The sequence below is a fragment of the Lemur catta genome, chromosome 9 (assembly GCF_020740605.2).
Source record: "Lemur catta isolate mLemCat1 chromosome 9, mLemCat1.pri, whole genome shotgun sequence".
In the NCBI taxonomy this organism is placed as follows: domain Eukaryota; kingdom Metazoa; phylum Chordata; class Mammalia; order Primates; family Lemuridae; genus Lemur; species Lemur catta.
The window spans coordinates 3,990,287-4,017,145 of record NC_059136.1 but is presented as its reverse complement, the minus strand read 5'-3'; the positions used below and the strand labels follow the sequence as shown (position 1 = coordinate 4,017,145).

At 49.5% G+C, this 26,859-nt stretch overlaps 1 protein-coding gene across 3 annotated transcripts in view; it reads left to right on the top strand.

Moving 5' to 3' along the window:
• ALPK3 (alpha kinase 3) overlaps positions 1-23,355 on the top strand; it is a 50,797-nt gene extending 27,442 nt beyond the window's left edge. For all 3 annotated transcript variants that reach the window (XM_045561630.1, XM_045561632.1, XM_045561631.1), the window contains 9 exons: positions 10,122-12,246; positions 12,932-13,079; positions 13,482-13,609; positions 13,844-13,879; positions 16,304-16,584; positions 17,219-17,307; positions 18,128-18,351; positions 20,569-20,617; positions 21,178-23,355. In XM_045561630.1, the coding sequence (XP_045417586.1) occupies positions 10,122-12,246; positions 12,932-13,079; positions 13,482-13,609; positions 13,844-13,879; positions 16,304-16,584; positions 17,219-17,307; positions 18,128-18,351; positions 20,569-20,617; positions 21,178-21,523 (3,426 nt within the window). In that variant the 3' untranslated portion in view covers positions 21,524-23,355. The remainder of the gene's footprint in view (positions 1-10,121; positions 12,247-12,931; positions 13,080-13,481; positions 13,610-13,843; positions 13,880-16,303; positions 16,585-17,218; positions 17,308-18,127; positions 18,352-20,568; positions 20,618-21,177) is intronic.
• Positions 23,356-26,859: the final 3,504 nt, after the last annotated feature.

Below are 26,859 nucleotides of genomic sequence, written 5' to 3'. Positions count from 1 at the left end.
AGAAATATCTCAATCCATGAAATTAGATTAAGGTGATTCAAGATACCTAGTGCCCTGAGGCACCTGGTAAAAGCAAACAAAAATTATATCTGAAGGATGGCAGCATCATCTTAACCCTCAAACTATTTTTAAAAATTATTTCAAATATAATATTTGGCACAAAATGAAGATAAGCAGACACACAGAAGAAAACATGAAAAAGAATTAGCAAAAACAACAGACTATGGAAGTTAGCCGTAGGGTTCCAACTTTTGGAATTATCAGACATGAACTGTAAAGCTAAAACTATACTTTCTATATTGAGGAAGGTAAAAAGACAAGATTGCAAATTTCAGCAAGGAACTAAAAAGCATAAAAAGTGGCAAAGACTTGAAAATGAACCAGTTAGAATTCCAGAACTGAAAAATACAATAACTAATATTAAGTCAGTTATTATGGTTATGACAGTTTCAGTTCTGGATGAGATGGGTAAATATACTCCATCCTGTATCTCCCATTGAATGTAGCTAAAAGTTTAGCCAAAATATATGGTACAGCTATTTGAAAACATTGAAAAGCAAATAGTAGCAGACAGACTGGGGAAGACTGCAATTCAAAGTACCACTAACCAGCAATGTTTAACTTTTTTTTTTTCCTTCTGGTACTTCCTGGTCTGTTCTTAATGCAGTCTGAAACCCAGAAATAAGCATCAACATGGACAGAGAGAGCTACAGCAGAAGCCCTCTAGATCAGGTTTGAGGAATGGAAAGAGGATCTCTTGGTAATGACTAATAGCAGAGGCCACAGTTGCTGAAAACTTTGAGGGAAAAGAATCTTCCCCTCCATTCAGAGGAGCTGTGGTCCTAAGAGAGTGGGATGAAGCTCCATTGCCTTTTTTTTCCTTCTGTCTCTTGGGTCTTTTCCTTAGTCCAGAGCACAGGCTCATGTGTGAAGGTATGTGGCAAAGAGGGGTAAATGAAGCCTCAGCTCTCTGGCCAGAGGACTGAAAAATGGAGCCCTGGGGACCTAGAAAGTACTGCGGAGATCCTGGAGGGGAGAAGCTTAGAAAAATGACCTCTGAACGTCATTTAATGGCCTCTAAGTTAATAAACTCTTTATAAATTTCTGGGCTCATTCCCAAGCTGTTCATACATGGATCTGTTTCTCAGCAGCATATCAAAGACTTTGAGAATGAAACTAACAGACCACCGTCCAAGTCCCAGACTAGCCACTGGGTGGCACAAACAGAGGGCAGATCCAAATAGCACTAGAAAGTCTTTGAAAATGGAACTGACATTGAAACTACAATCTCAGAGGGCTGAATGGAACTTGCAGCCTGAACACAACCAAGTAGATTGCCTGCTAAGAGAAAAATGTTAATATTCTCCATAGGATTTAAACAAGAAACAGAGTCTCAAAATATTCAAAATGTCCAGGATACAGTAAAAATTACTTGGCATATTAAATATCAAGAAAATCTCAACTTGCATGAGAAAGACAATCAAAGAACACCAATGCCAAGATGACATAGATGTTAGAATTATCTGACTGTAAAGCGGTTGCTCTAAAAATATGACAAGGTTGAACACTCCAGAAAAGAATGGAAAGATAGAAAGTATCAGCAAAGAAAAAAGATATAAAGGAGAACCAAATGTAATTTTTGAACTGAAAAATACAATAACTAAATGAAAAAGCTCACTGGTTGGGCATAGCAGCAGAATCATAGATGATAGGGAAAAGTCAGTGACTTTGAGGTTAGGTCAATAGAAATAATTCAATCTGAACAACAGAGAGGGAGAAAAAAGATCAGAAAAAGAAATGAACAGAGTTTCAGGGACCTATGGTGCGATATCAAAAAAGTCTAACATTTGCATCATTGGATAACAAGAAGGAGAGGAGAAAGTGTGTGATGCAAAAAACAAAACCAAAAAAACCAAAAACCGAACAACAACAACTAAAGAAATAATGACTGAAAATTTCCCAAATTTGGCAAAAGTCACAAACTTATGATCAGGAAGTTCAGCAAACTCCAAACAGGATAAGCCCACAGCATTCCTCACCCAGAAACATCATAATCAAACTGTTGAAAAGTAAAGACAATGAAAAACTCTCGAAAGTAGCCAGAGAAAAATAATGCGTTATTTACAGGCGTACAATGATTTGAGTCACTGCTGATTTCTCACCCAAAACAATGGAGGCCAAAAGGAAGTGGAACAATATTTTTTATTAATAAATGCTAAAAGGAAAGAATGTTCAATGTATAATTCTACATTTGACAGAAATATATTTAAGTATTTAAGGTGAAGTAAAGACATTCTCAGATAAAGGGAAAATGAAGAGAAGACATTGTCAACAGCCCTGTTCTAAAAGAATTGTGTAAGTCTCAGATAAAGGGAAAATGAAGAGAAGACATTGTCAACAGACCTGTTCTAAAAGAATTGTGTAAGTAAAATTTTCAGACAAAAGGGAAATTATACCAGAAGGAAACTTGCAGCATAAAGAATGAAGGAAGAGCTATGGAAATGGTAAATATCTAGGCAAATAGAAGAAATTATTTTTTTCCTCTTGATTTTTTTTTTTTTTTTTTGAAACAGAGTCTCACTCTATTGCCCCAAGTAGAGTGAAGTGGTATCATCATAGCTCATAGCAACCTCAAACTCCTGGACCGAAGTGATCCTCCTGCCTCAGCCTCACCAGTAGCAGGGACTATAGGCGTGTGCCATGATGCCCATTTCCATTTTTTAGTAGAGACGGGGTCTCATTCCTGCTCAGGCTGGTCTCGAATTCCTGAGCTCAAGCGATCCTCCTGCCTCAGCACCCCCACATGCTAGGATTACAGACATGAGCCAATTTCTTTAAAATATGTTTGAGGGTAAAAAGTAAAAAATATAAATTGTGTGTTGGAGATTTTAATATATGTAGATACAATATATGACAAAAGTAAAACATAAAGGAAGAGAGGCTAAAAGGGACCTATATTGTGGTGAGATTACTATGTGTAATTTGAAGTGGTAAAATATTGACTCTAAGTAGACTGTGGAAGGTTAAGAATGTATACTGTAAGCCCCAGAACAATGATGAAAATACTATACAAAGAGATGTAGTAAAAGCCACAAAATGTAAATTAAAGAGGAATACTAGAAGTTGTTCATATAATCTAAAGGAAGGCAGGGATGGGGAAACAGAGGAAGGAGAAACAGAGGGAACAAATAGAAAACAAATAATAAAATTATTGACCTAAATCCAAAAATATAAATAATTATATTAAATGCAAATGGTCTAAACATACCAATAAAATACAGAGATTGTGAGACTGCATCAAAAAACTTTCCCAACTCTATGCTGTCAACAAGAAATTCACTTAAAATATAATGATATAGGTAGGTTAAAAGTGAATGATAGAAAAATATATACTAATACCATGCAAACACTAATCAAATGAAAGCTGGAATGGTCATATTAATATCAGACAAAATAGACTTCAGAGCAAAGAAAATTACTAGGGAACAATAGTGAATTACTTAATGATGAAAGGGTCAATTCAAGAAAACATAACAATGAAAAATGTATGTGTACCTAACAACATAGCTTCCAAATACAGGAAGCAAAACCTGGCAGAAGTGAAAGGAGAAACAGACAAAACAACAATTATAGTTGGAGACTTTAACATTCCCCTCTCAGTAATCAACAGACCTAATATGGAAAACCAGTAAGGATATAAGAGAACTGAACAGTACTATCAACCAACTATATCTAATAGACACTTACAGAATATGCTGTGTCACAACAGAATTCTCATTATTTTCAAGTGCATATAAAACATTCACCAAAATAGAATCATATCTTGGTCATAAAACAAATCTTAACAAATGTAAATCATACAAAATATGTTCCCTGACGGAAATGAAACTAGAAATCAATGATAGAGAATAGAAAAATCTCCAAACACTTTTAAATTAATGAACATACTTTCATGGGTCAAAAAGGAAGTCTTAAGAGCACTTGGAAAACATTTTGAATTGAATGAAAGTAAAGATACAACATATCTAAATTTTGGATACTGCTAAATAAGTGCCTTAAGGAAAATTTAGAGCATTAAATGTTTATATTAGGAAAGAAGGCTAGGTGTGGTGGCTCATGCCTGAAATCCCAGCTCTCTGGGAAGCCAAGAGAGGAGGATCGCTTGAGACCAGGAGTTCAAGACCAGCCCGGGCAACATAGTGAGACCCCATCTCTACAAAAAATTTAAAAATTAGCTAGGCGTGGTAGCACACACTGTAGTCCCAGCTACTTGGGAGACTGAGGGGGTAGGATCACTTGAGCGAAGATTACAGTGAGCTATGATTGTGCCACTGTACTCCAGCCTGGGTGACAGAGCGAGACCCTGTCTCTAATTTAAAAAAAAGAAAAGGAAAGAATAAGGGTCTGAAATCAATAATCTAAGCTTCTACCTTAGGAAACTGGAAAAAGAAGAGCAAAATAAACCCAGAGCAACAGAAAGAAGGAAATAAAGAACAGAAAACAAAGAAATTAAAAACTGAAAAACTATGGAGAAAATAAATTAAGCCCAAAGCTGGTTGTTTGAGAAGATCAGTAATATTTGATAAACCTTTAGCAAGACTCACAAAGAAAAAAAAAAAAAAGAGAAAGACACAAAATACCAGTGTTAAGAATGAAAGAGGCCCTGGGAGCATTATAAGGGTGGTGATAAAGGACTACTTTGAAAAACTGCATGTAAATCCAGCAACTTAAATGAAACAGCCCAATTCTTTAAGAATTAAACTACCAAAACTCATGAAAAATGTAATAGATAACTTGAATAATCTTATAACTGTTAAAGAAATTGAATTTGTAGTCGAAAATCTTCCAAAAAAGAAACCTTCAGGGCCACATAGTTTCACTGGGGAATTCTACCAAACATTTAAAGATGGTGAAGCCTCAGTATCAGCCCTGGGTCTGGGCTTCAGGGAAGAGAGATTCCGGGTCCTTGATACCGCCCTGCCCCATCCTTGGTAAGCTCCTGGCTTTGTTCCCTACCCCCCAAAACCAGCACCCTAGGGCCATGCCCCCTCACAGGGTATGAGCCATTCTGCTTTTTGTTCAGTTGTTCACTCCTCTGAACCTCCTATGTGCTTGGGTCCGTGAAGGATGCAAAGTGAGTCTGCTTGGGTCCTTCCTATCTGAGAATTTATGGGGGAAAAGGGAAAGACAGGCTGGCAAATTAAACCTAGAAATGTGCTTTGTAGTGAAAAAGCTTACGTAGAACCAGCTAGGTTCACTCTGCTTACACAGTTTTTCTTTTCTTTTCTTTTCTTTCTTTGTTTTTTGATTTCCTGATTGAGTCAAACAATGTTTATTTTTAAGAAACATATGACATTCCTTCTCATATCTTTACCTAGTTCCAGATGTAGATGGACACACACACACTATAATGTTTAGAGGGGTCAGCCCTTGTAGAAGTATACAGAAAGCATTCAGGCGTCCACCATGTATTTATTGATCTCCAACTCCTGGGCTTGTGCTGGGCACTCATCAGAGGGAAGAGTTCACAGATTAGCACGTGGCACATGCATGAAACACATAACTGCCACACAGAATGAGGGCAGCGTGAAGGAATTAGGTACCTTTGCTATGGGGTCTCAGGGTGAGGAGCCATAACATTTTGAGGTGTGGAGGAGAGAACTCAGGAAGTCTGTACAGAAGAAAAGAAACTTGAGTGAGGCCTTCAAGGGTGAGGAGGAGTCCTGCAGGTGGGCAAGGAAAAGGGTGAGAATGCCCTGCCGAGGGAAGCACGCGGAGTCGGTACAAATAACACAGGTGTCAGCACAGTTAAATTAGTGTTGGGTAGAGGGACCCAAGAGATGAACCTGGGGAGAGAGATCTGGGACCCTTGCTGATGGGCCTCGTTTATCACATGAGGATTTGCTTCCTTACGTATTTTCATTTTTATTTGTATTTTTGTTGACTATGTGTTACATGCACACGATAAAAAAATCCAAAAAGTACAAAAGGTGTATGGAAACTATTAAGCCTCCCCCCTTCCCTTCCCCCATCATCCTGTTCCTCTTCCTAAAGTCAGTTGCCAAAGCTGGTTTCCTGGGCATCCTTCTAGAGCTGCTTTCTTTACGTTTACAAATGTGTGTGCACCTGTGTTTTTTCCATACAAAGGCTGTGTTTTGTACTTTCTATTCTTCACCTTGATTTCTTATTTGGGTATTTATTTCGACTATGGATGTACATAATTCATTGGATCAGTCCTGTATTGGAGGAATTTAGGTAATTCTAGTCTTTTGCTATTATAAACTGTGCTGCAGTGAATATCCTTGTATACAAACAAGTCCATCTGCACATGAAGGCATATCTGTAGGATAAATTGCTAGGAATGGAATTGTTGGGTCAAAGAGTGTAAGTATGTTTAGTTTTAGTACATAACACCAAATTGCTGTCCTCAGAGGCTGTGCCCGTGCCTGTGACTCTGGCCAACAGCGTGCTATAGTCCCTCCTTATGCATGGGGGACTTTCCCAGACCCCTAGTGGAGGCCTGAAGCTGTGGATAGTACCAAACCCTACAAATACTTTTTCCCTATACACTATGATAAAGTGTGATATAGAAATTAGACACAGTAAGAGATTAACAGTAATAAAATAGAACATCCATACAAGAAACTGAAATGGCAGAAAAGGAGGAAAATAAATATTTTAAAAGATTTTAAAAATTAATAAATTAATAAAAAATAACAATATGCCAGCATCACTACCCTTGTGCTTTGGGGCCATTATTAAGTAAAATAAATGATACTCGAACACAGCACTGCGATACCTTGGCAGTTCATCTGACGACCAAGATGGCTATTAGATGACCAACAGGGCAGGTGATGTCTGCAGTATGGATATTGTGGACAGAGGGGTGATTCACGTCCCGGTGGGACGGTGTGAGATTCCATCATGCTGCTCAAAACAGCACAAAATTTAAAGCTTATCAATTATTTCTGGAATTTTCCATTGAATATTTTCGGACCAAGACTGATCATGCGTAACTGAAGCCACGGAAAGTGAAATCGTGAGTAAGAGGGGACTACTATGTAATTAAACTTTTTGCTCTTTTAGGCTAGGGCTTTTAGGCTTTATCCCGTAAGCAATGGTAAGCCATTGAGAGGTTTTTGGGCAGGGGATGTACCATCAGATTTGTACTTTGGAGAGATCACTTGGGCTGCAGTGAGGATGAGAGTTTAGCAGAGGCAAAGACTGGAGTCATGGTTACCAATTATGAGGCTTTACAGCAGCCCAGACAAGACAGAATTGTTGGCATCTTAGATTAGGTAGTTGGCAGTGGAGACAGAAGGAAATGGATATTGGGCTTAAGGAAGTAGATTCAGTAGAACTACGGACTGAGCCCGCCGCGGGGAGAGTGAGGAGGAGTGAGGGCAGCTTTACTCAGGAAGTGCTGTTTTCAGGAGTCTCAACAGTAGCAGGCTGTGTGCAAAGTCCATACTTCCTTTGCAAATTTATAGCTCTATGTCTGCATTAATACTTTCTAATCCTAGAATATCAGAAGGTAAAAGAAGCTTCTAGTATGGCACTAATTGCTGTTTGTTGGCTCCAAGGCATTTTCATCTGTTAGTATCTGGTTGTTGGAGAAGGTGGAAGAGCATTTTTGTTTAAATTCTTCAGTCGGATTTACTCCTGATAGTCACCGAACTCTTTAATTTCCCCATGTCCATACCATTCATTCAAAATTCCATATTCAGTAAAGTAGCTTCAAATCCTACACTTAATTTATATGTATTTTAATTGTATATATATTTTATTTTATTTTATTTTTTGAGGAAAAGGAAAGAGAAGTTTATAAATTTGCTGGCAGATGAGGAGGGTGGCAGACTAGCGTCTCAAAAGACCACAATCCTCCAATTATGTATATTTTAAAGTCTTTCATTATGTGATCTGATTGCTTTGATTTTGTGTGTGGTTCTGATATTTTAAAATGTTTGCATGTAGTAATTTAATTTATAATTTGAATTTGACACATTGCCATTAATTATTTTATTCATTCTCTGTTATTTTTTACAAAGAGCAACAGTAAAGTGTTCCTATTCCCTCCCGCCCTTCCCCCATTCATCTTCTCTTTCATATCAGCCTAAAGTTTTATTTCTAGGTGAATATCTTTGTGTAGTTAAATAGCCTATATTTTTGTCACTTGGGTTTTCAGCTTTGAGTTAATGTCTTTGGTTCCTGGACAGGTGGTGACATAATCGAGGCACTTATTCCACTTGTCATTCTCTTCCCTCTTTCACTCTGTGCTAGTCACACGGTCTCTGTAGCATCGGGACATATCACACGGACATTCTGATTTGCCGCTCTATACCCCACTTGGCGTTAGTCTTGGTTCTGCTGTTCTATGTCAATATTAATATTTAATGTATGCCAATACAGTAATATAAGTGAAATGTGTTTAGTGCTTACCATCAGTTCTTTCTCTGTGGTTTCCTCAATCATCTTTTTGTTGACTGAAGTTTGTCCTCTGGGCGTTTCCTCAAGCAGAGCTCATGGGAACAATAATCCTTTCCAAGATCTGTCCTCCCTGCTCCCCCCCCTGCTGTCTGCTGGTCCCCTCCCTACGACGTCTTCCGCTTGATTTCTACCCAGCCCCACAGCTCGTGTCCTATGTGCCGTCTGTAGGCTTATCACCTCCAGGGGAGTCCTTCATCTATGGTGCTAATAACTGTGTTTTTGTTGGCATATTCTGAGACCTGCTGAGCTGCTTCACGGTTTCTTTCCACCCCCTGTAGCTTTTGTTTCTCTTCTGCCTCCCAGTGCCTGCATCTGTCCCTTATCCTTTTATTTATTTGTATCTTTAGACTGTGGTTTTATTTTCACTAACAAAGGAGTTTGCTCTGTTTATTTCTTGTTTACTTTGTTGGTTTTGATGATATGCAGGAGGAAAAGAGGCAAATTACTGTCTTATGCCATCATAGTTAAACAGGAAGTCTTTTATAATAATTATATTTAAATGGGGGGCATTGCAGTATAATATTTTTTTTTTTTTTTTTTGATACAGAGTCTCGCTGTGTTGCCTGGGCTAGAGTGAGTGCCGTGGCGTCAGCCTAGCTCACAGCAACCTCAAACTCCTGGGCTTAAGCCATCCTACTCCCTAAGCCTCCCGAGTAGCTAGGACTACAGGCATGTGCCACGATGCCTGGCTAATTTTTTCTCTATATATTTTTTTTAGTTGTCCAGATAAGTTATTTCTATTTTTAGTAGAGACAGGGTCTCGCTCAGGCTGGTCTCGAACTCCTGACCTCGAGCGATCCACCCACCACGGCCTCCCAGAGGGCTAGGATTACAGGCGTGAGCCACCACACCCGGCCTGCAGTATAATCTTAATAGCAAAGAACATGGGATTTGGAGCTAGACACACCTGGCTCCTCATCTAAACTCTGTTACTTACTTACTACCTGATAGTGGACAAATCACATCCCTTCTCAGCATTGTGATCTCTGGGGTGGGGATGAGAATGCACAGTTGGGAGGCATGTGGTGATGTGTGTAGTATGTAGGAGCCGAGCATGGTGCTTTGCAAACAGTAGCTATTCAGAATGGTAACATTACAGCATTTCACTGATTTCTTGGCATAGGTGCCATTTGTAAGTTTCATTAACCCTCCCTGTTGGGACAGGATCGTGACATCACCACTCACTCAGCGTTATTGGTGGATGCTGTCATTGAGGCCATTATTGGGAGACCCTTTGGCACTCTCCCACTTCACCCATATTTCTATCTGGGGCCACGAGAGGACAGAGTGACTGCTCTGGGAGCCCTGGGGAGCACTGTCGTCCAAGGGCAGGGGTGAGGGGTAGGATAGCACAAGAGCAGGGCCTTTCAGGAAAGGTGGATTTCTTCAGGAAGAGGTGGAAAAGGCTAGAGCTGGGCCTGGATGCTGGATATTCCCTAGTCCAGCTTCTGGATCAGAGATTAGGGTGGGTGGCCCGGGGATCTGGGACTATGTCCTATGTCTGCCTCCCAAACCCCACCAGGATTCCCATCAGAGCGGTTCTGGGTGAGGTCAGAGGAGGCTGGGATGCTAGGCTGGAAAGAGCTTCTAGTGAACATGCAGTTAAGTCCTTGCTTTTGTCCACGTGTTTTCAGGTCCTGGAGTCCCAGGCAGCCATGGCTCTGACCGTGTCCACCAGCAGCAGCTCTGACGTGGCCTCTGTTGGCTGTAGCACCTCCAGAAGCACAGGTGCCATTGAACGTATGGATGTGGAAACCCAGGAGGATGGAAGAATGTCTGCTGACCAGGGGACTGGAGGCAAGAGGGACGTGCAGGCAGATGGGAAGATGCAAGCAGACGGGAGGCCCTGTGGAGACAGAGCACAGGCAACTCGGGGGGCACAGGCAGACAGCAAGGCACAGGTGGATGTCACGACACGAGAGAGTGAGAGGCCACAGTCAGACAGGAGTTCACAGAAGGATGTGGTGAGACAGGGAAGGGTGGAGACACAGGCTGAAAGGACACAGGCAGGTGAGAAGATGCAGGAAGACAGGAAGGCACAGGCAGATGAGAGGACACAGGAAGACAGAAGGGGACAGGAAGGAAAGGGGACACAGTCAGAGGGGAGTGTACCCACAGCCACGAAAGGCCAGCTGGAGCAGGAGGCCGTGACCAGCCCCAGCCCACCGGCCACAGCCCCTGAACTCCCACCTTCAGAGGGTCCTACGTCTCCTCAGATTATTGAGAGTTTTACACAGACCCCAGAAGCATCCTGTGTCCCCGAAAAACCTGGTTTCATGCTCAGATCTGAGGAGGCAGCAGCCACAGCCTCCAGGAACCCTGAGGGTCCCCTGTCAAGGAACCTCGTGCTCCCAGCACAGCTGCCTCCCCAGGGGACCCTGGAGCAGGTGGGAGGAGAGAGGTGTCAAGGGCCAGGGCCATCAGGGCAGGTCAAGGCCAAGCTGGAAGACAGTGTGTTCCAGCGCCCCGCGGGGGAGCAGCCAGAGGAGGCTCCATGCGTGGATCTGGGTGGCTGTCCTCCAGCCGGCCTGCGCCAGGAGGCACCCACTATGCCCTCTCTTCCCGGGACTGGCCTGACCAATAGCCCCAAGGAGGGGCTGCCCAGTACCCCGACTTCTCAGCACGTGAGCACAGCTGCCTTCCTGCCCTCTGGGGACCAGGCCTTGCTGAGTTCTGCCCCCATACCGCACTTGGGGCCGTGGACCCTCGCCCAGAGTCACCCATCAGAAACCATGGCCTCCAGCAATGAGGGGGCCTACGCCATGGTCCCAGATGTGGAGGAGAGGACCCCAGGCCCCCGGAGCTGTGACCCCGGCCTCATAGATTCCCTGAAGAACTACTTGCTTCTGCTGCTGAAGCTATCCAGCACAGAGACAAGTGGAGCAGGGGCAGAGTCCCAGGCGGGGGCTGCCACTGGAGGTGTGGAGCCCCCGTCCACTCTGGTCCCCACCGTGGAAGTGGCTGGGCTGAGTCCCCGGACATCGAGGCGCATCCTGGAGCGTGTGGAGAACAACCACCTGGTGCAGAGCGCGCAGAGCCTGCTGCTGAGCCCCTGCACCTCCCGCCGCCTCACCGGCCTCCTGGACCGTGAGGTGCAGGCTGGCCGCCAGGCCCTGGCTGCTGGCCGGGGCTCCCAGGGCCCTGGGCTCAGCCCTCTCACTGTCCCCGCCATCGTGGTAGGTGAGGCGGGCCCTGGGCTGGCCTCAGAAGACGAGGGAGAGGTTTCCCTTGAGGGGCCTGGCCTCCTGGGTGCCTCCCAGGAGAGCAGCATGGGTGGGCCTCTGGGGGAGGCGGGAGGGCAGGCAGCCCCTGCGCAGGGACCGCTCTCCGCAGAGGCCAGAGCCCAGGAACACTCTCAAGAGGACGAAGTCCCAGGGGAGGCTCTGACAGGTCTCCCTGCAGCCACACCTGAGGAACTGGCTCTAGGGGCACGGAGGAAGAGATTCCTCCCTAAGGTCAGAGCAGCAGGAGATGTGGAGGTGACCAGGCCTGAAGAAAAGGAGAGTCCCACGGTTTCCCCCCGGGGGCCCAGGAAAAGCCTGGCACCGGGGTCCCCGGGGACTCCAGGGCGGGAGAGATGCTCCCCTACCCAAGGCAGAAAGGCGGGCATGCTGGAGGTGCCACGGGCAGAGGAGGAGCCGGCAGCAGCAGACCTGGGCTCCAGCCCCAAGGCCGGGGGTCTCGACACAGAGCTGGCCCCGGAGGAAGGCAAGCAGGAAGCTCTGGCCAAGCCCAGGAAAGCCAAAGACCTGCTGAAAGGTGAGCCGAGGGGAGCGGGTATGGCTTCACGGGGAGGGCTGCCGAGAGGCCGCCAGCAGCACCACCCCCCCAGGATGACACAGCCCTACGAGGGATTTATAAGTGACCTCTGTAGCGGTATTTGTATCTCACAGCCTTTGGAATCTGAAAGACCTAGTTCTTGTCTTGGTTCCGCCACTCTGTACAATGGGGATAAAAGGACCACCCTGGGACGTTGAGAGGCTAAATAGGATGGAATAAATCGAGGACTCAGCACAGGGCCTAGCGGCAGTAGCATTTGAGCTCTGTCGTCATCGCCACAAGCCCCTCTTCGCAGACTTGTCCCGTGATTACAGTCGGGGAGACGGAGTCACGTGCAGGTTTCTGGAGTGTGGGGCCTGGAATACAAACGGAAGTTCCTGTCTTGCCTGTGGTCTGTGTCCTCGGCTGTGAGCCCCTCCGGCCTGGGCTTGGGGGCGTAGCGGCTTCTTTCTAGCCGAGATGTGTGCTGTGGGGTCGGGCGGAAGCCTGAGGTGCGGGTGGGAGGCGGCTGGGGACTATGACGTGGCAGGTTTGTGTGGACACTTGAATCCTGTTTCCTCGCAGCGTCTTCCGCACGGACACCCAGGGAGGCAGGGCTGTGGCCAGAGAGGGCACAGGATGGAGGGGCCGTGGTTTCTCCCTGTTGACTTGGCCCTGCTCTCAGCCCCTCAGGTGATCCGGAAGATTCGAGTGGAGCAGTTTCCTGATGCCTCGGGTAGCCTGAAGCTCTGGTGCCAGTTTTTCAACATTCTTAGTGACTCAGTCTTGACATGGGCCAAGGATCAGCACCCAGTGGGCGAGGTGGGCAGGAGGTAAGCCCCCCGATACCACCTCCGCCTCACCCGGCTCCCTAATTACAGTGATGGTGTTGGGCATTTTCCTAGCACTTTGAATCTGTTGCTCCATTTAATCCTCACAATAGCCCTATGAGGGAGAGTCTATTATTCCCACAGTAGAGATGAGAAAATTGAGGTTCAGAAGTCTTTAAGCCACTCGCCCAAACTCACACAGCTAGTAAGTGACAGGACTGCAAACCACCCCTGCATGATCCAGGACCAGCTCTTGACCATGGAATTTCGCTGCCTCCCCGGAGCTCTCGGAGCCTGGATTCACAGCAGCTAGTGAGAGTGGGGTCTAAGGACCCCTAGGACCCCCGTCTGGCCCTGTCTGTGACTCGGTGATGGCTTTCACAGAAGGGTCTCTGCTTTCTGCAGCGCAGGGGATGAGGGCCCGGCGGCCTTGGCCATCGTGCAGGCGTCGCCCGTGGACTGCGGCGTGTACCGATGTACCATCCACAACGAGCACGGCTCGGCCTCCACCGACTTCTGCCTCAGCCCCGAGGGTGGGTGTGCCCCACGGCCTGGGTCTCCGCCTGGCCTGGCCCGGCCCCGAGGGTGGGTGTGCCCCGCGGCCTGGATCTCCGCCTGGCCTGGCCCGGCCCCGAGGGTGGGTGTGCCCCGCGGCCTGGGTCTCCGCCTGGCTCGGCTCCCATCGGGGAGGCAGCAGCACCTGTGCAGGAGGCACTCGCCCTGGGCACGTCCGCCTGAGGCAGTTTCTTTTCTTTTTCTCCACACAGTGTTGTCAGGATTCATCTCCAGAGAAGAAGGTGAAGGTACAGTGTCCCACTGGGGGAGGAGGGGTGGTCCTTCATCCCTCCCTGTCACCTGCAGGGAGGACCTTCTTTCAGGGCTTGCAATCTGGTCCAGATCCACACACTGCCTCCCTTTGCCTCCTAGTTCAGGCTATGGCTTAGGGAGGACGATGGAGGATGCTATTTTCAGAAGATTGTGGGGAAGAAGTGGCTGTGGGGGGGGGGGCATTGCACAAGGAGTCATTCCAGCCTTGTGCCCTTTGGCCACATCAGATTCCTTGATCAAGGACAGGACCGGCCACCAGGGCATATCTTATCCTGCCAGCTCCTACCCAGAGTTTGTCGCAGTGGTCTGTGGACTCGTGCATTAGATTCACACAGTTTCTGGGCCCCTACTGCAGACGTCCTTAATATCTAGGAAGGACCTAGGAACATTGCATTGTCAGCAGGCTCCCTGATAAGCATTTTAAGGACTCAGATATTAGGGGAAGAGTCTATCCTGCTCCTGCAAGAGATGTGCTAAAGGCTTGGGACTTTGAAGGCAGCCGATGATGAAAAGATTTTTAAAGCTTCATTTGCTAATTAATGCATTAATTCCTTCATTCATTCACTCATTCATCCAACTAGGGTCTTTTGTTATCAAATAATGTAATCAATATCAAATATAACCTCACAGCTAAAAACTTAGTAATAATTTTTTAGTATCATCAAACATCCAATCATATTGTCCCAATTGTCTCATAACTTGATTTATTTGAATCAGGAACCACTCATTGCTTTTGGCTGATACCGCCCAGGTCTCTCTGAACATGTAACAGTTTCTCCTACTTCATCTGTTTTCTCTCCTTGCCATTTATTTGTCGAAGTCACTTGACATGTAGAATTTCTTACATTCTGGATTTTCTTGATTGTATCACCACATAACATGTTCCTCCACATGTGTGCTTCTAAATTGTAATCAGATTGAGAGGTTGGGTCAGATCAGGTGTGATTTTGTTTTTGGCATGAATAATTCACAGGTGTGCTGTGTGGATCCTTCTCCAGCCTATTGAGAAGCACAGAACATGAGATCGTTTCACTTTTAGTGATGTTAAGATCAGTCATTGGGGCCAGGTGCAGTGGCTCACGCCTGTAATCCTAGCACTCTGGGAGGCTGAGGCGGGGGCGGGGGGGATCGTTTGAGCTCAGGAGTTGGAGACCAGCCTGAGCAAGAGTGAGACCCCGTCTCTACTAAAAAAAAAAAGAAAGAAATTAGCTGAACAACTAAAAATATATAGAAAAAATTAGCCGGGCATGGTGGCACACGCCTGTAGTCCCAGCTACTCAGGAGGTTGAGGCAGAAGGATCGCTTGAGCCCAGGAGGTTGAGGTTGCTGTGAGCTAGGCTGATGCCACAGCACTCTAGCCTGGGCAACAGGCTAAAAAAAAGATTGGTCATTGGGTTCATTCATTTGGTGTCTGTGGGATCCATCCTTTTTAAAGTTTACGAACTATCTGATGCAATCCCTGTTATTATCTAAGGGTTTTGGCAGTCACTGAGCATTTCCTAAATCTATCATTTCATCAGGAGTTGCAACATGGAGATGTTTTAATGCTATCATTCCTTCTTCATTCATTAGCTGAAACTTTTCTGTAAAGAAGAAATAATTATTTGGTTACCCTGATACAGATAGGTCCACCAGAAAATGAAGGATAAATGCTTGCTCTTTTCCCTTTACTTACTAGGTTTCAGAATAGTGAGTTGGTACCGTAGCAGCCCCTTCCAAAGGTGACAAATGAGGTTTGTTTTTTGAGGGGTGATTGGATTTTTAACATATTTGATATGTTCAATACATTACAGTAATTACTCTCTTTGTTGTTAAGACTGTTTTCATCTGTGGTCAGCGGAACCCCTTCAGGTTGGCACCTGTGTCCTTTCGACAAGTCTCCAATAGTGTTGATGGCTCCCTTGCCTTCTGGCCTCACAAGGTGTTTCAGGTCCATGCTGTACACCTGCGGGGGCTCCGGTTCCCTTTAGTAGGAAGTGATATTTGGCAAGCACAGTTTGGGCATTGGGGTGCTCACTGCTGCCGGATTGATCCTGCAAACTTTTTGTTTCAGTCAAACGTGTTGGTTGAGATGGAATCATCTGATCACACCTGATTCTAATTCTAATTGCTACCGCCACAGAAACCCCGCCTTCCACAGACACTTGCTGAGCCCTTGCTGTGTGATAACCACACGAGCACTGTTAGATGACGGGGGTGGGAGCAAGTGCAGGTGCTGCCCCACGGAGCTCACAGTCTGGGAGGGGGCTCGTAGCGTGCCCGCGAAGAGCAGTCATGGACAGAAAGTGCGCGTACCCGGTTGGCAGAGCGAGACCGTCCCAGCCTTTCCTGTCCCTACGGGCCCCAGGCTGGTCAGGCAGGAGCTTCTAGTTTTTCACATTTCTCCTGTTCCCCTTCAGTTGGAGAAGAGATTGAGATGACCCCCATGGTGTTTGCTAAGGGTCTGGCTGACTCTGGCTGCTGGGGGGACAAGCTCTTCGGGCGACTGGTGAGCGAGGAGCTCCGCGGGGCTGGATATGGGTGTGGCCTTCGGAAGGCCTCCCAGGCCAAGGTCATCTATGGGCTGGAGCCCATCTTCGAGTCGGGCCGCACGTGCATCATCAAAGTATCCAGCCTGCTTGTGTTTGGGCCCAGCAGTGAGACTTCTCTTGTGGGCAGAAACTACGATGTCACCATCCAGGTAGTGTGTCCCGTCCTCATGCCCCATCCCTTTACTCTCTCACTTCCTCCCCTTTCCCAGCCTGGGTCCTGCGGGGAGGCCCAGCACAGAGGCAGGTGCCATCTCAATCTCCACCTCACGAGGTTCCTGGAATGGACCTCAAGGAGAGCCTGAGATGTAGCCAGAGTCCAGGCGCTTGGCCTCAGAGGACTTGAGAACTTCAAAACCATTTGGGCCATAGTTTTCAAGCCGTATATTTGCAGCAGAAACCTTTCCCCCCTCCGCCTCAAACATAGTTTCTCATGGCAGCCATATTTCTATGTGAAATAAAAGGGGAGTGATGTGGCTGGGGGCGGGGGGTAGTCTTCCCTGCTCTCCAGAGCGGTCCCGAGGGCACTGCCACCTATCATTAGTGCTCCAGGAAACATAGTTGGGAAACCACTTTGAAAACCTCAGTTTGAAAAGAAGTCCAAAGCCCCTTCTTATCCAAATGAGGAAAATGAGGCACAGAGTAGGACGGGAAGGAGTGAGCCCACCTCCCCCGGGCTGGAGTCCTGCCTGCATCCCCCGCAGGCGGCTCACCCACTTAGAGCTAAGCACAGTAGAGAACTGGGGGCTGCTTTGCTGATCAGATTTGGTTCCCTCTAATCCGCAGGGGTGCAAGATCCAGAACATGAGTCGAGAGTACTGCAAAATCTTTGCGGCTGAAGCCCGCGCGGCGCCTGGCTTCGGGGAGGTGCCCGAGTAAGTGTGCAGGGAGGAGGACGTGCAGTGGCAGAACTGTTCCCTTGAGCTTCTTCAAAGACAGTGATTTCACAGCCCCCCGGGCCATCCTGAGTGACGGCCATGTGCAGATAGGCTCACAGCTAATCCCTCGCTCAGCTCAATGGTCCCCCAAGATCTAGAAATAAAGACCTCAGGATTCACTCCCCACTTGAGAAAGGTCTCTGCTCTGGTCTTGAGTCTCTCCTCACCTGCCCTAATTCCCCACTCTTTAGCTCAGATTCTGCTGATGGCAGAGTCTGGGCACAGCAGATTCTGGGTCTCTGTGCAGGTGATGGGGTGGCCTAACTAGGCAAGCCGGTCGGGACTCCCTGCCTAGGCAGGGTCTGCGTGGATTTTTGTAGGACTCAGCTACAAACGGTGATTGTTTCTGTTCTGAGACTTGAACTCTGACTCTTTCGTATCTAGAGTCTGCCTGGCAGTGAGCCCCAGTCTGACTCTCTAGGGCTATCCTTGCTGTGGACACACACTGCCCTCAGTCCCTCACCCAAGCACAGCGTCTGCCTGTGGCCATAGCAGCGTGTGGTCTAAAACCACCAACCACAGAGCGTGGACAGGACTCTGAAGCCCATGGCCTCCATTTCCTTTCCTGAGCTCAGGGTGGAACTGCGCCCCCACCCCCACCCCCACCCCCACCAGCCCCGCTGTCCTCCAGGCTCAGAGCTGACAATTCCAGTCTTGGAAGGGCCCTTCTTTTAGATTCAAGAATACAGAATTGGGTGGGAGGGAGGAGCTCTCTGGGCCATAATTCCTGCTCACGGCAGGGTGAACCTGTGTTTAGGATCATCCCGCTGTATCTAATCTACCGGCCTGCAAACAATATCCCGTATGCCACCCTGGAGGAGGACCTGGGCAAGCCCCTGCAGTCTTACTGTTCCCGGGAGTGGGGCTGCGCCGGGGCCCCAGCAGCGTCCAGCAGCTCTGAGGTCATGCAGAAGTGCCGGACCTTCCAGCACTGGCTGTATCAGTGGACAAATGGCAGCTTCCTCGTCACGGACCTGGCAGGTACGAGGGTGCGCAGGTGCATGGGTGTGAGCGCCTGCGGAGGACGCAGAGCTGTAGCGAGTGTTTGATAGTTTACAAGGCGTTTTTGTGTCTGTTCTTTTTTACTTTGCACTGTAATCCTACACAGCAGACGGGACGTGGGCCGTTTCAGATGCAACCCTAACACGCACCAGGGCCTCGTGTGGCCCCGTCTACAACCGCAGTTACATGTAAAGAAGTGCAGTCCAGGCCTAGTTAAAATTAAAAAGGAAGTTATCTCAAAGAACATTACATGGGATCTAATTCAAAACTCACAACCACCCTTTTCAAAATCTCCCTTCCTCCCTCCCTGTGGCTTTGTTCTGGGCTGTCGCTCCCCAAACCTCCCAAGCTCTCTCTCCCGTCCTGGCACAAGTGGCTTCACTGTCTCTCTTCCTCCTCCTCCCTTTCCTCCTCTTCCTCTTCCTTCTTTGTTAGCTTTCTGTTATGTAAGCCAACTTTGTCTGGCTTCCTTTTAGTTTGATTTATACGTCCCCGATTGCCCAGAGACTCCCCAGCACAGGAAGGCCTGAAGCACGAACCGCCTTCCTTCCTGGAGCATCTGCCAGGCCCGCTCTGACCTCAGTTGGGCAGGGGAGAGGAAAAGATAAGATGCTGGGTGGGAGGAGAGGTTTCTGGGAATATCACACATTAGCACATTTTGTTCCTGAGGCAAACAAGTGAGAAAACCCCGGGTCAGAGATATAAGACTGACTCCAATGTGCTTTTCATTGGGCTTAAATTGTACGATAATTGTTGTATATAACTCCATATATTGGGGGTGAGGGTGCGAGGTAACACGTTAGGCCGTTATTAGTCGAACTGTTTATTAACTTACACATTCGTGCGTCCATCCCTCTTCCATCCAGCCATGACTAAATATTGGGAAGATAAAGATGAATTAGCAATAGTCATTGTCCTCAAGAAGCTGTGATAAGCAGGCCGATTTGTACCGTAAGATAGTAACGTGGTGTAGTAGAAACTTTGCAGTCAAAGAAATTTCATCTATGTCTAAGCCCCGTTGTTTTCTAGCTGAGTGAGTCTCTCTCTGTTTTCCAAAGAAGAAAACGAAATCTCAGACAGGGTAGGTCATTAACCTGAGCTGCAGTGTCCTTTCCCTGTCCAGGGATGACATCTTCCCTACCTCTCTCTCCGCCTTGTCATGGGGACTGAGTGAGACCTATCTGTGAGCGCCTCTGCAAGCGCAAGGGGCCAGGCAGGACGACATGCAATGGCATGCCGTGGGTGCCAACAGAAACGGGACAGCGGAGTTAGTGTGTGTCACGTAACTGCTGTGTTCCAGACACTAAGTTAGAGTGCTGGACACCTGATGACCTTCTCAGCACCCCTGTGGCACGGGCCCTCTTGTCCCCACTTTTACAGCTGAGCGCTGGAGACGTGAAGTGGCTGGCCACGGTCACAGCGCTCGGAGTGACGGAGCCGAGGTGTAGATCCAGGCCTGTCTGATTCTGAAGCCCACATCTCTTCTGCTCTATCGTATGTTGGTGCCCAACCCTGCTGGTGAAAGGCAGGTTCCTAGAAAAATGCTCTGGCAGTTTGCAAATGGGGAAAGAAGATCACAGACCTGACGCAGAGATGCTGAGAGCCTCGGGTGGACTGACCGGGACAACTTTTTTCTCTCTCACCATTGTTCCTGCCTCTGTTCTTCCACCTTGGCGCCTCCCAGGGCGTGCTCACTGCGGAGCCAGGCTTGCGCGTTTCCTTCTGCTGCCCCCCCGCCCCACCCCCATCTGCCCTCGTGCTCCCGGCCCCTCCCCTGTCCCGATGGGCCGCTCATCTCGCAGGAGGGAGCAGAAGGTCTCAGCGCAAAGCCAGAGGCCAGGCCAGCTGTGACCTGGTCTGACCCAGGAGAGGCAGGACTGCGTAGCTGGAAGAGCTACGGCTCTAGGAGGGAGAAAAACCGAACGCTTACTTTGACTCACAATGGCCACTGCACGTAGTCAGGGCTCAATTATTGAACGAAAGCACAAGCGTGCCTTTGCTCAAGTCGGTTAACGCCATTCCGTTCCCAGTAATGACGCAGGTCTGCACACGGCCTGTGAGACAGGCTGGTGTGCCGGCCGGTGAGGGGACACCTGAAGGTGTCTTCACTGAAACCCGGGAGGTTCCCGTCTGAGGCGATGTCTGTGCTGGGGACGTGGGGACGTAGGGCCAGCCCTCAACTCTCTCTCCTCCCAGGGGCTGACTGGAAGATGACTGATGTGCAGATTGCTACCAAACTGCGAGGGTGAGTGTCTCTTGGGACAGAACACCCTTGGAGAGTCTTCTCAGGGTGTAAAATGCCCCAAGTCCTTTTGCTTCTCCATCCCTGAGGAGCCAGGCCTGGGGCCAAATGGTCCCAGGCACACCATGGCCACGTGGGAACATCCTAGGAGCCCCCGATCCCAGGTCTGGACCGGCCGCTGTTGCCGATGCCCGCACACAGCGTCCCCTGCAATTCGGGCCCTCGCTGTGCCCCTCTGCCTCCCCGACCCCCGAGTGTGCTCGCAGCACGCAGAGGAGCAGGGCCCTGTGCTTACAGCGCCGGCCCGAGGCCGCCCCGGTTCATGGTAAAAAGGCAAACCATTCTCACGCCAATTATGTCCCACATGTGAATTCCATGTGTCAGCATGTAATGAGACCACAGTTGTAAAATTCAGGCTTTGTCACTCAGGGGAGACTCCCCATCACCCTTGGGTAGGGTAGGATGTACCCTGGGCATGACACCCTGACAATAGCCATCCCAAAGCAGCCCCCCAAGGGACTCCCGCTGTGGGTGGGAGCCAGCGTCTTCCTGTCTGGCTGCAGATACCAAGGCCTCAAGGAGAGCTGCTTCCCCGCCCTGCTGGACCAGTTCGCGGCCGCGCACCAGTGCAGCGCCTACTGCGAGATGCTGGGGCTCAAAGCCCTCAAGGGCCCGGAGGCTGCCCACCCCCAAGCCAAGGCCAAAGGTTCCAAGAGCCCGTCTTCTGGCAGGAAGGGCCCCCAGCTGAGCCCTCAGCCTCAGAAGAAAGGCCTCCCCAGTCCTCAGGGTACCCGGAAGAGTGCCCCAAGCTCCAAGGCCAGCCCTCAGGCCTCAGAGGCAGTCGCCGTCCAGTTGTTGGGACAGCCTCCCAGCCAAGAGGTGGGCTCCAAGGCCCAGGGCATGCGGTAGCCCCGACAGGAGGCTGGGGGCCTCCGCCCAGCAGCAGACCAACCAGGAAGCAGCTTGAATCAGATGGAGACTTTCCTAACACGGAACTAACCAGAGAAGGTGCACTAAGGAGGCACCACTTGGGGACCTCTCTGAGCAGCCTCTCAGTCAGCTCCTCACCAGATGGCATTGGTGCATGGCACACAGCCCACTGGCCTCTTCTGGTGCCATCATCACCCAGGGCTCCCAGGCCTCAAGCGGGCCCCACCTCCAAGTGCCTGGCGGCCTAGGCCCTCCTTGAAGTTTACACTCGCCACTGCTGGAGGCTCCCCTGCGTCCTGTGCATGAGTTCTGCAGCCCAGCCCTTGCCCTAGACAGGTCCTGCAGCAAGTGCTGTACCCGCTTGCCCTTGCCTGGCCCTGGTCTCTCCCTGTCCTCGGGGCTCCAGACCTCCTGTGCTGGGGCTGGCCTGGTGACTCTCAGGGTGTCTTCTCCTTCCACCTGCCTTGGCTCATGCATCCCAGCTTATCCTGCCACTAACCTGCCGCTGAGCCCAGATGGGGCTCGGGGCCCTTCCGGAGCCTGTCATGTCTTTGTGCAGTGGTCTTTGATGACGCGTGTTCATGCTCTTCCTTCCCCCACCACTCACTCCCCTGCCCCCTCGCACCCACCCACGTATCCCAGGCTGTGAGCCCAGTGGCAGCCTGCTGCCTGCCCTCCACCGACTCTTTGCTTGTCCCTTCGCCTGGGGGCCCCCTTGCCCTGACCCCACACCCTGCCCACCAATACCCAGGTGAGGAACAGACCCTCTGGCATCTCCCTCCACCCCAGTACACCCTTCCCCACTTCTCTCAGGCTCTTTGCCCACAAGGTGAGAGCTGGCACGAGGGCTGTGTCAGCAGCTGTAGCCAGAGGGAGGGGTTGACTTTGAGGAACCCAGTGCTCCATACTGAAAGGGGCGGGGGTCACAGGGAACTGCACAACCAGGGGTGGAGGGCTGGGACCCTCCCCCACGGGGGAGTACACAGGTGTGTGCTAGGAAGGACGCAGTCTATCCGTGCACTTGGGTGGAGGGGTGTCTCTGTGCTTGGAAATTAGGACCCCTGCCCCCCACCATTAGCTCTTGACCCTGGGGTTCCACCTCTGGCCCTTGTTTTTGGGCTCCCAGGGAATTTCTGTGCTGGCCCCAGCACCCTGGCTCCTTCCTGAGCACCCAGCTTGAGGCCTGGGGGGTGGGTCTGGAGCTAGCCGGCTCCCCTTGGGATGCACGAACGGCAGCACCTGTGCGTCCCGCAGTCCCTCTCTGGTGTGGTTAGAGGCACATGGAGCCAGGGCCCCCCTCCCAGAGAGGCTTTCTGAGGGCGCCCTGCAGCCCCCGGGCCCGCTGGAGAATGAAGCTATGTTTTGGCTCCCGGCTCAAGTTCAGTCTCAGCCTTCTGTGGCCACAGCTAGACAGTCTGTGCTTCTTGTCCAACTGAGCCGATGGCTTGTGCCCCTCAGGGGCCTATGCCTTTGGAATTGCTCCTTCACTTGGAAGAAGAACACGAAGGAGGGAACCCAGGAAGGAGGAGCCGAGCTGGGGGCTCTGCAGAAATGCTCTGTGCCAAGACCATCCCGGGAGACCGGCTGCACCTGCCTCCCAGCTGCGCTATTTCCTGCGCCTTCCCACCCCCAGCCCCACCCCTTGCTCCCCGTGGGGGGCCTTCCCTTGCCTGACATCTCCCCTCCGTTTTGACATTTCTGACTTGTCTACCTCCTCTTGTGCTCAGGTGACCCCTCACTTTCTCCTCTTGCCTCAGTGTGACCCCAGCTCTCCCAGCCTGCATAACCAGATCACTTTGGTGAACCGAGAACCCGAGTATTGCTCGTTCATTTGCGCACTCACCCACTCATTCAGCACCCAGAAGCTGAGCACCTCCTTTACGCCAGACCCTGGGCTAGCAGCTGTTGGGGGGCAAAGATGTACCAGGCAGTCTCAGGAGAGACTGTCTATCCGTTAGGATTCTTGGGGTTTCAGCAACACAAATGAACTTGGACCAACTTGAGCAAGAAAAAGGGTTCATGGGAAGGATGTTGGGACAGTTCACAGAGCCAAAAGCATGGCTGAACGATTAGCCGTGGGAAGGGTGGGCGCCAGGACAGCTCCGGGACTTGCCTCCCAGAAGCTGCTGCGGTCAGCACGTCCACACCCACCTGCCGTTGTTCTAGCGGGTCTCCTTCCTCTCAGGATTCAAATTCCAGGTCGGAGAGTCTGGCCTGGAGCTCAGGGCCTCACAGAGTGGGGGAGAGGCAGTTTCCCAAAGGATGGGGATTCTTCCCAGAACGGTGGAAAGCGGAAGACAGAGAGGGTTTAGTAGACAAAACCAAGACACTGCCTGACACACACACGCTATTCTTCCCGTCTGATGTGTTACGACTCTCCCACATACAACCAAAACCAAATTCCTCTCTGCTTAGGGAATTCAAGGTCATATCCAACTACTAAGTCCAGGGGTAATGACAGGACTACTATTCTTCAAAGCCCAGTGTCACTAGTGATAATCTTCTCCCTTTAGTTTTAGCACAATCCTATTATGAAATTCTGTACCCTGTGGATTAACTGGTAAAGTTAACCATAGTCAACCAAAAGTATGTAACCCAGCAAGAAAGGAAGTAAATGTGAAGTCTACTGTCCATTTCTATAACTGACCATGAGAACTAGTGTTTATGGTTATGGATTTTTGGCCTGTTGGAGTGACCCAAATCTTCAGTTCTGAAGTCCAGCTCCTTGGTGGTCCTGCCTGTGTGACAGGCGTTTACTGTTGGACGTGGAGCACCAGGAAGCTCTCCCGGAACCCTGCCATGTCCATTTTATCCCGCCCAATAGCGTTCATCATCCTGGCTACACCCGTGACCTCCTGTTATCTGTCACTCAGAGATATGAGGAGCCTGAAACAGCCAGGTGGCTGCTTTGGCTTCCAATTCCATTGAATCCTTACTATGTCTTTGAGGATGTGTCTCTTCCTTGGGGACTAAAACCTCTACAGTAGCCTGGTCCCAAACCTCAGGCATGAGGAAAGCAGCGAGATGTGGTGACAGCACGTCCACACTGCTTCCCATCCCTGCAGGAGAAATGGCACCATGCATTGGTTGCCAGCTCAAAGCTTATGCTACCTCCTGCAGGCCTGAACCAGGCTCTCAAGACATTGTTTCTGGTGCCATAGAGAGTTTTCAACAAACCAGCCCTCCACACTCTCAAGCCAACTGCTTGTGGTCTGTGGGAGTCCTGACAAGATGAGTGAATGCCCTCCGCATCCACCCATGGCTTGACTTTTGCCGTAAAGTACATTCTTTGGTTGAACGTCGTATGTGAGGATACCAGAGTGGTATTTATGGCATTTGATAATTCCATGGCTATTGACGGTGGCAGAGGCATGATGGGTAAGGAAAATAAATCCAAATCCAGAACAAGGGCCTCAAGTGGTCAAGACAAATGACTGCTCCCTCTGAGAGCCACAGGTGTAGACTGAGGGACACTCAGCAGTACGGCAGGAGGCAGCAGCAGGAGAGTGAGCGAGTGGACCACACACGTGACTGACATGTGCCTCCAGAGCCCCAGCCTGGAGTGACAATGTCCACCTGATGACGGAGTGCTTCTGGCCGTGCCTGGCTTTAGGGCTAGATGGATCAGACAACCCGCTTCCTGAGGGGCAGTGTGGCCACCGAGTGTGCTACAGCCAAGCACTGAGGCCCCCCCAGAGCCCAGTGGGGAGCCAGAGGGGCGTTGCTTTCTTTCTTTCTTTGTTTTTTTTGAGACAGAGCCTCTGTCATCCTGGCTAGAGTGCAGTGGCGTCATCATAGCTCACTGCAACCTCAAACTCCTGGGCTCAAGCAATCTCCTGCCTCGGCCTCCCAGGTAGCTGAGACTACAGGTGCGCATCATGACACCGGCTAATTTTTCTATTTTTAGTAGAGACAGGGCGTCTCACTCTTGCTCAGGCTGGTCTCGAACTCCTGAGCTCAAGCGATCCTCCCGCCTCGGCCTCCCAGAGTGCTGGGATTACAGGCGTGAGCCACTGCACCAGAGGGGCATTTCTTAAAGGGATAATAGCTGCTTGTTGGCCAGAGCATTAATTGGTTCCAAACCCCGGGTTCCTCTGCCATATTTTTCTTATTAGGTCTTACCGCAAGCTCCATCTAGCACTGTGCTCTGCCACAGGCTCTGTCTGACTCTCTGGGATGCCACAGACAGACACGTACCTCAAGCACCAGTGGAGCTGCCAGGTTGTGGGGCCTGGTGGCAGCAGCAGTTGCACGAAAGGCTTTCTCGGCTGAAGGAGCTTCACTTGCTCTAGGCCCAACGCCACGCCGGCAGCCTGCTAAGCAAGTCAGTCAGTAAATGGATGGGAGCAAGATGCCCCAAAGTGGCATATTTTGCCTGGAATTAGGCCTTAGTGACAAAGGGTTACAAATTTGTCCTACATTATGAAGCAAATATTCTGACCTCAAGCAGACCCCTCAACCCCTAGAACTTCATTGAGGGGGAAGATCTTTGCACTTTTATGTGATTTATCTCCCTCTCTGACTCACGTACATTTTACCAAGGCACCCAGGGAAACTACTGACTTCCTATCCTTTCTGTGGTTCCCAGCTAAGTGGACACAGATCCTTCTGGGGAAGGCTGCAAGGAAGTTTCACAGTACACATCTACGTGTTACAGTAAGGTTTTCCTTCAAAAAGATATTTGACTTCCTCTCCATTAAAGGTCTGGAAGCCAAGTGAGAGATCTTAACTTTACCTTGGCACCTTGAGACAGACCTGTCGGCCCAGCTGGAAGACTTTAGTTATGGGGATTACTAGGCAGTGCCTTAGGGATGTCTGGCCTTTTTCATTCCTGGGACCCCGTGACTGATTAACCGCCCATGTCCAGCATGATAAGCACCCTACTTTGTTCCTCTGCCTATCTCTGCCGCTGAGATCTGGGGGCTCATTTTCACAGCAGCTCTTCCAGCCAGCATTCCGGGCCTGGAGAGGAAGACCAGCGGAGCCTCCTGGACTTTTTCTCCTGGCAAGGACGGAGCCCATGCTCTGGGTCCTGCCAGAGGACAGTGAGTGGGTGAATGTGCTGGATGCATGCCAGCGACCCAATAAAGCATTGTTGTCTCCTGAAATCTTTGAATTCATGCCTTGCTTGGATTTGGAGGATTATGATATAATTTAGCATGGGCCCACAATGGGTCCAGACATGTACTGTCCCAGCCTCCCTAAAATGGCAAGAACTGCATCTGGCTGTTTGAGTTTCTACATAGAACGTAGAACCTCTGGTACATGCACATATCAATAAAGACAACCTGAACCAAAATAATGCTCTGCTCATC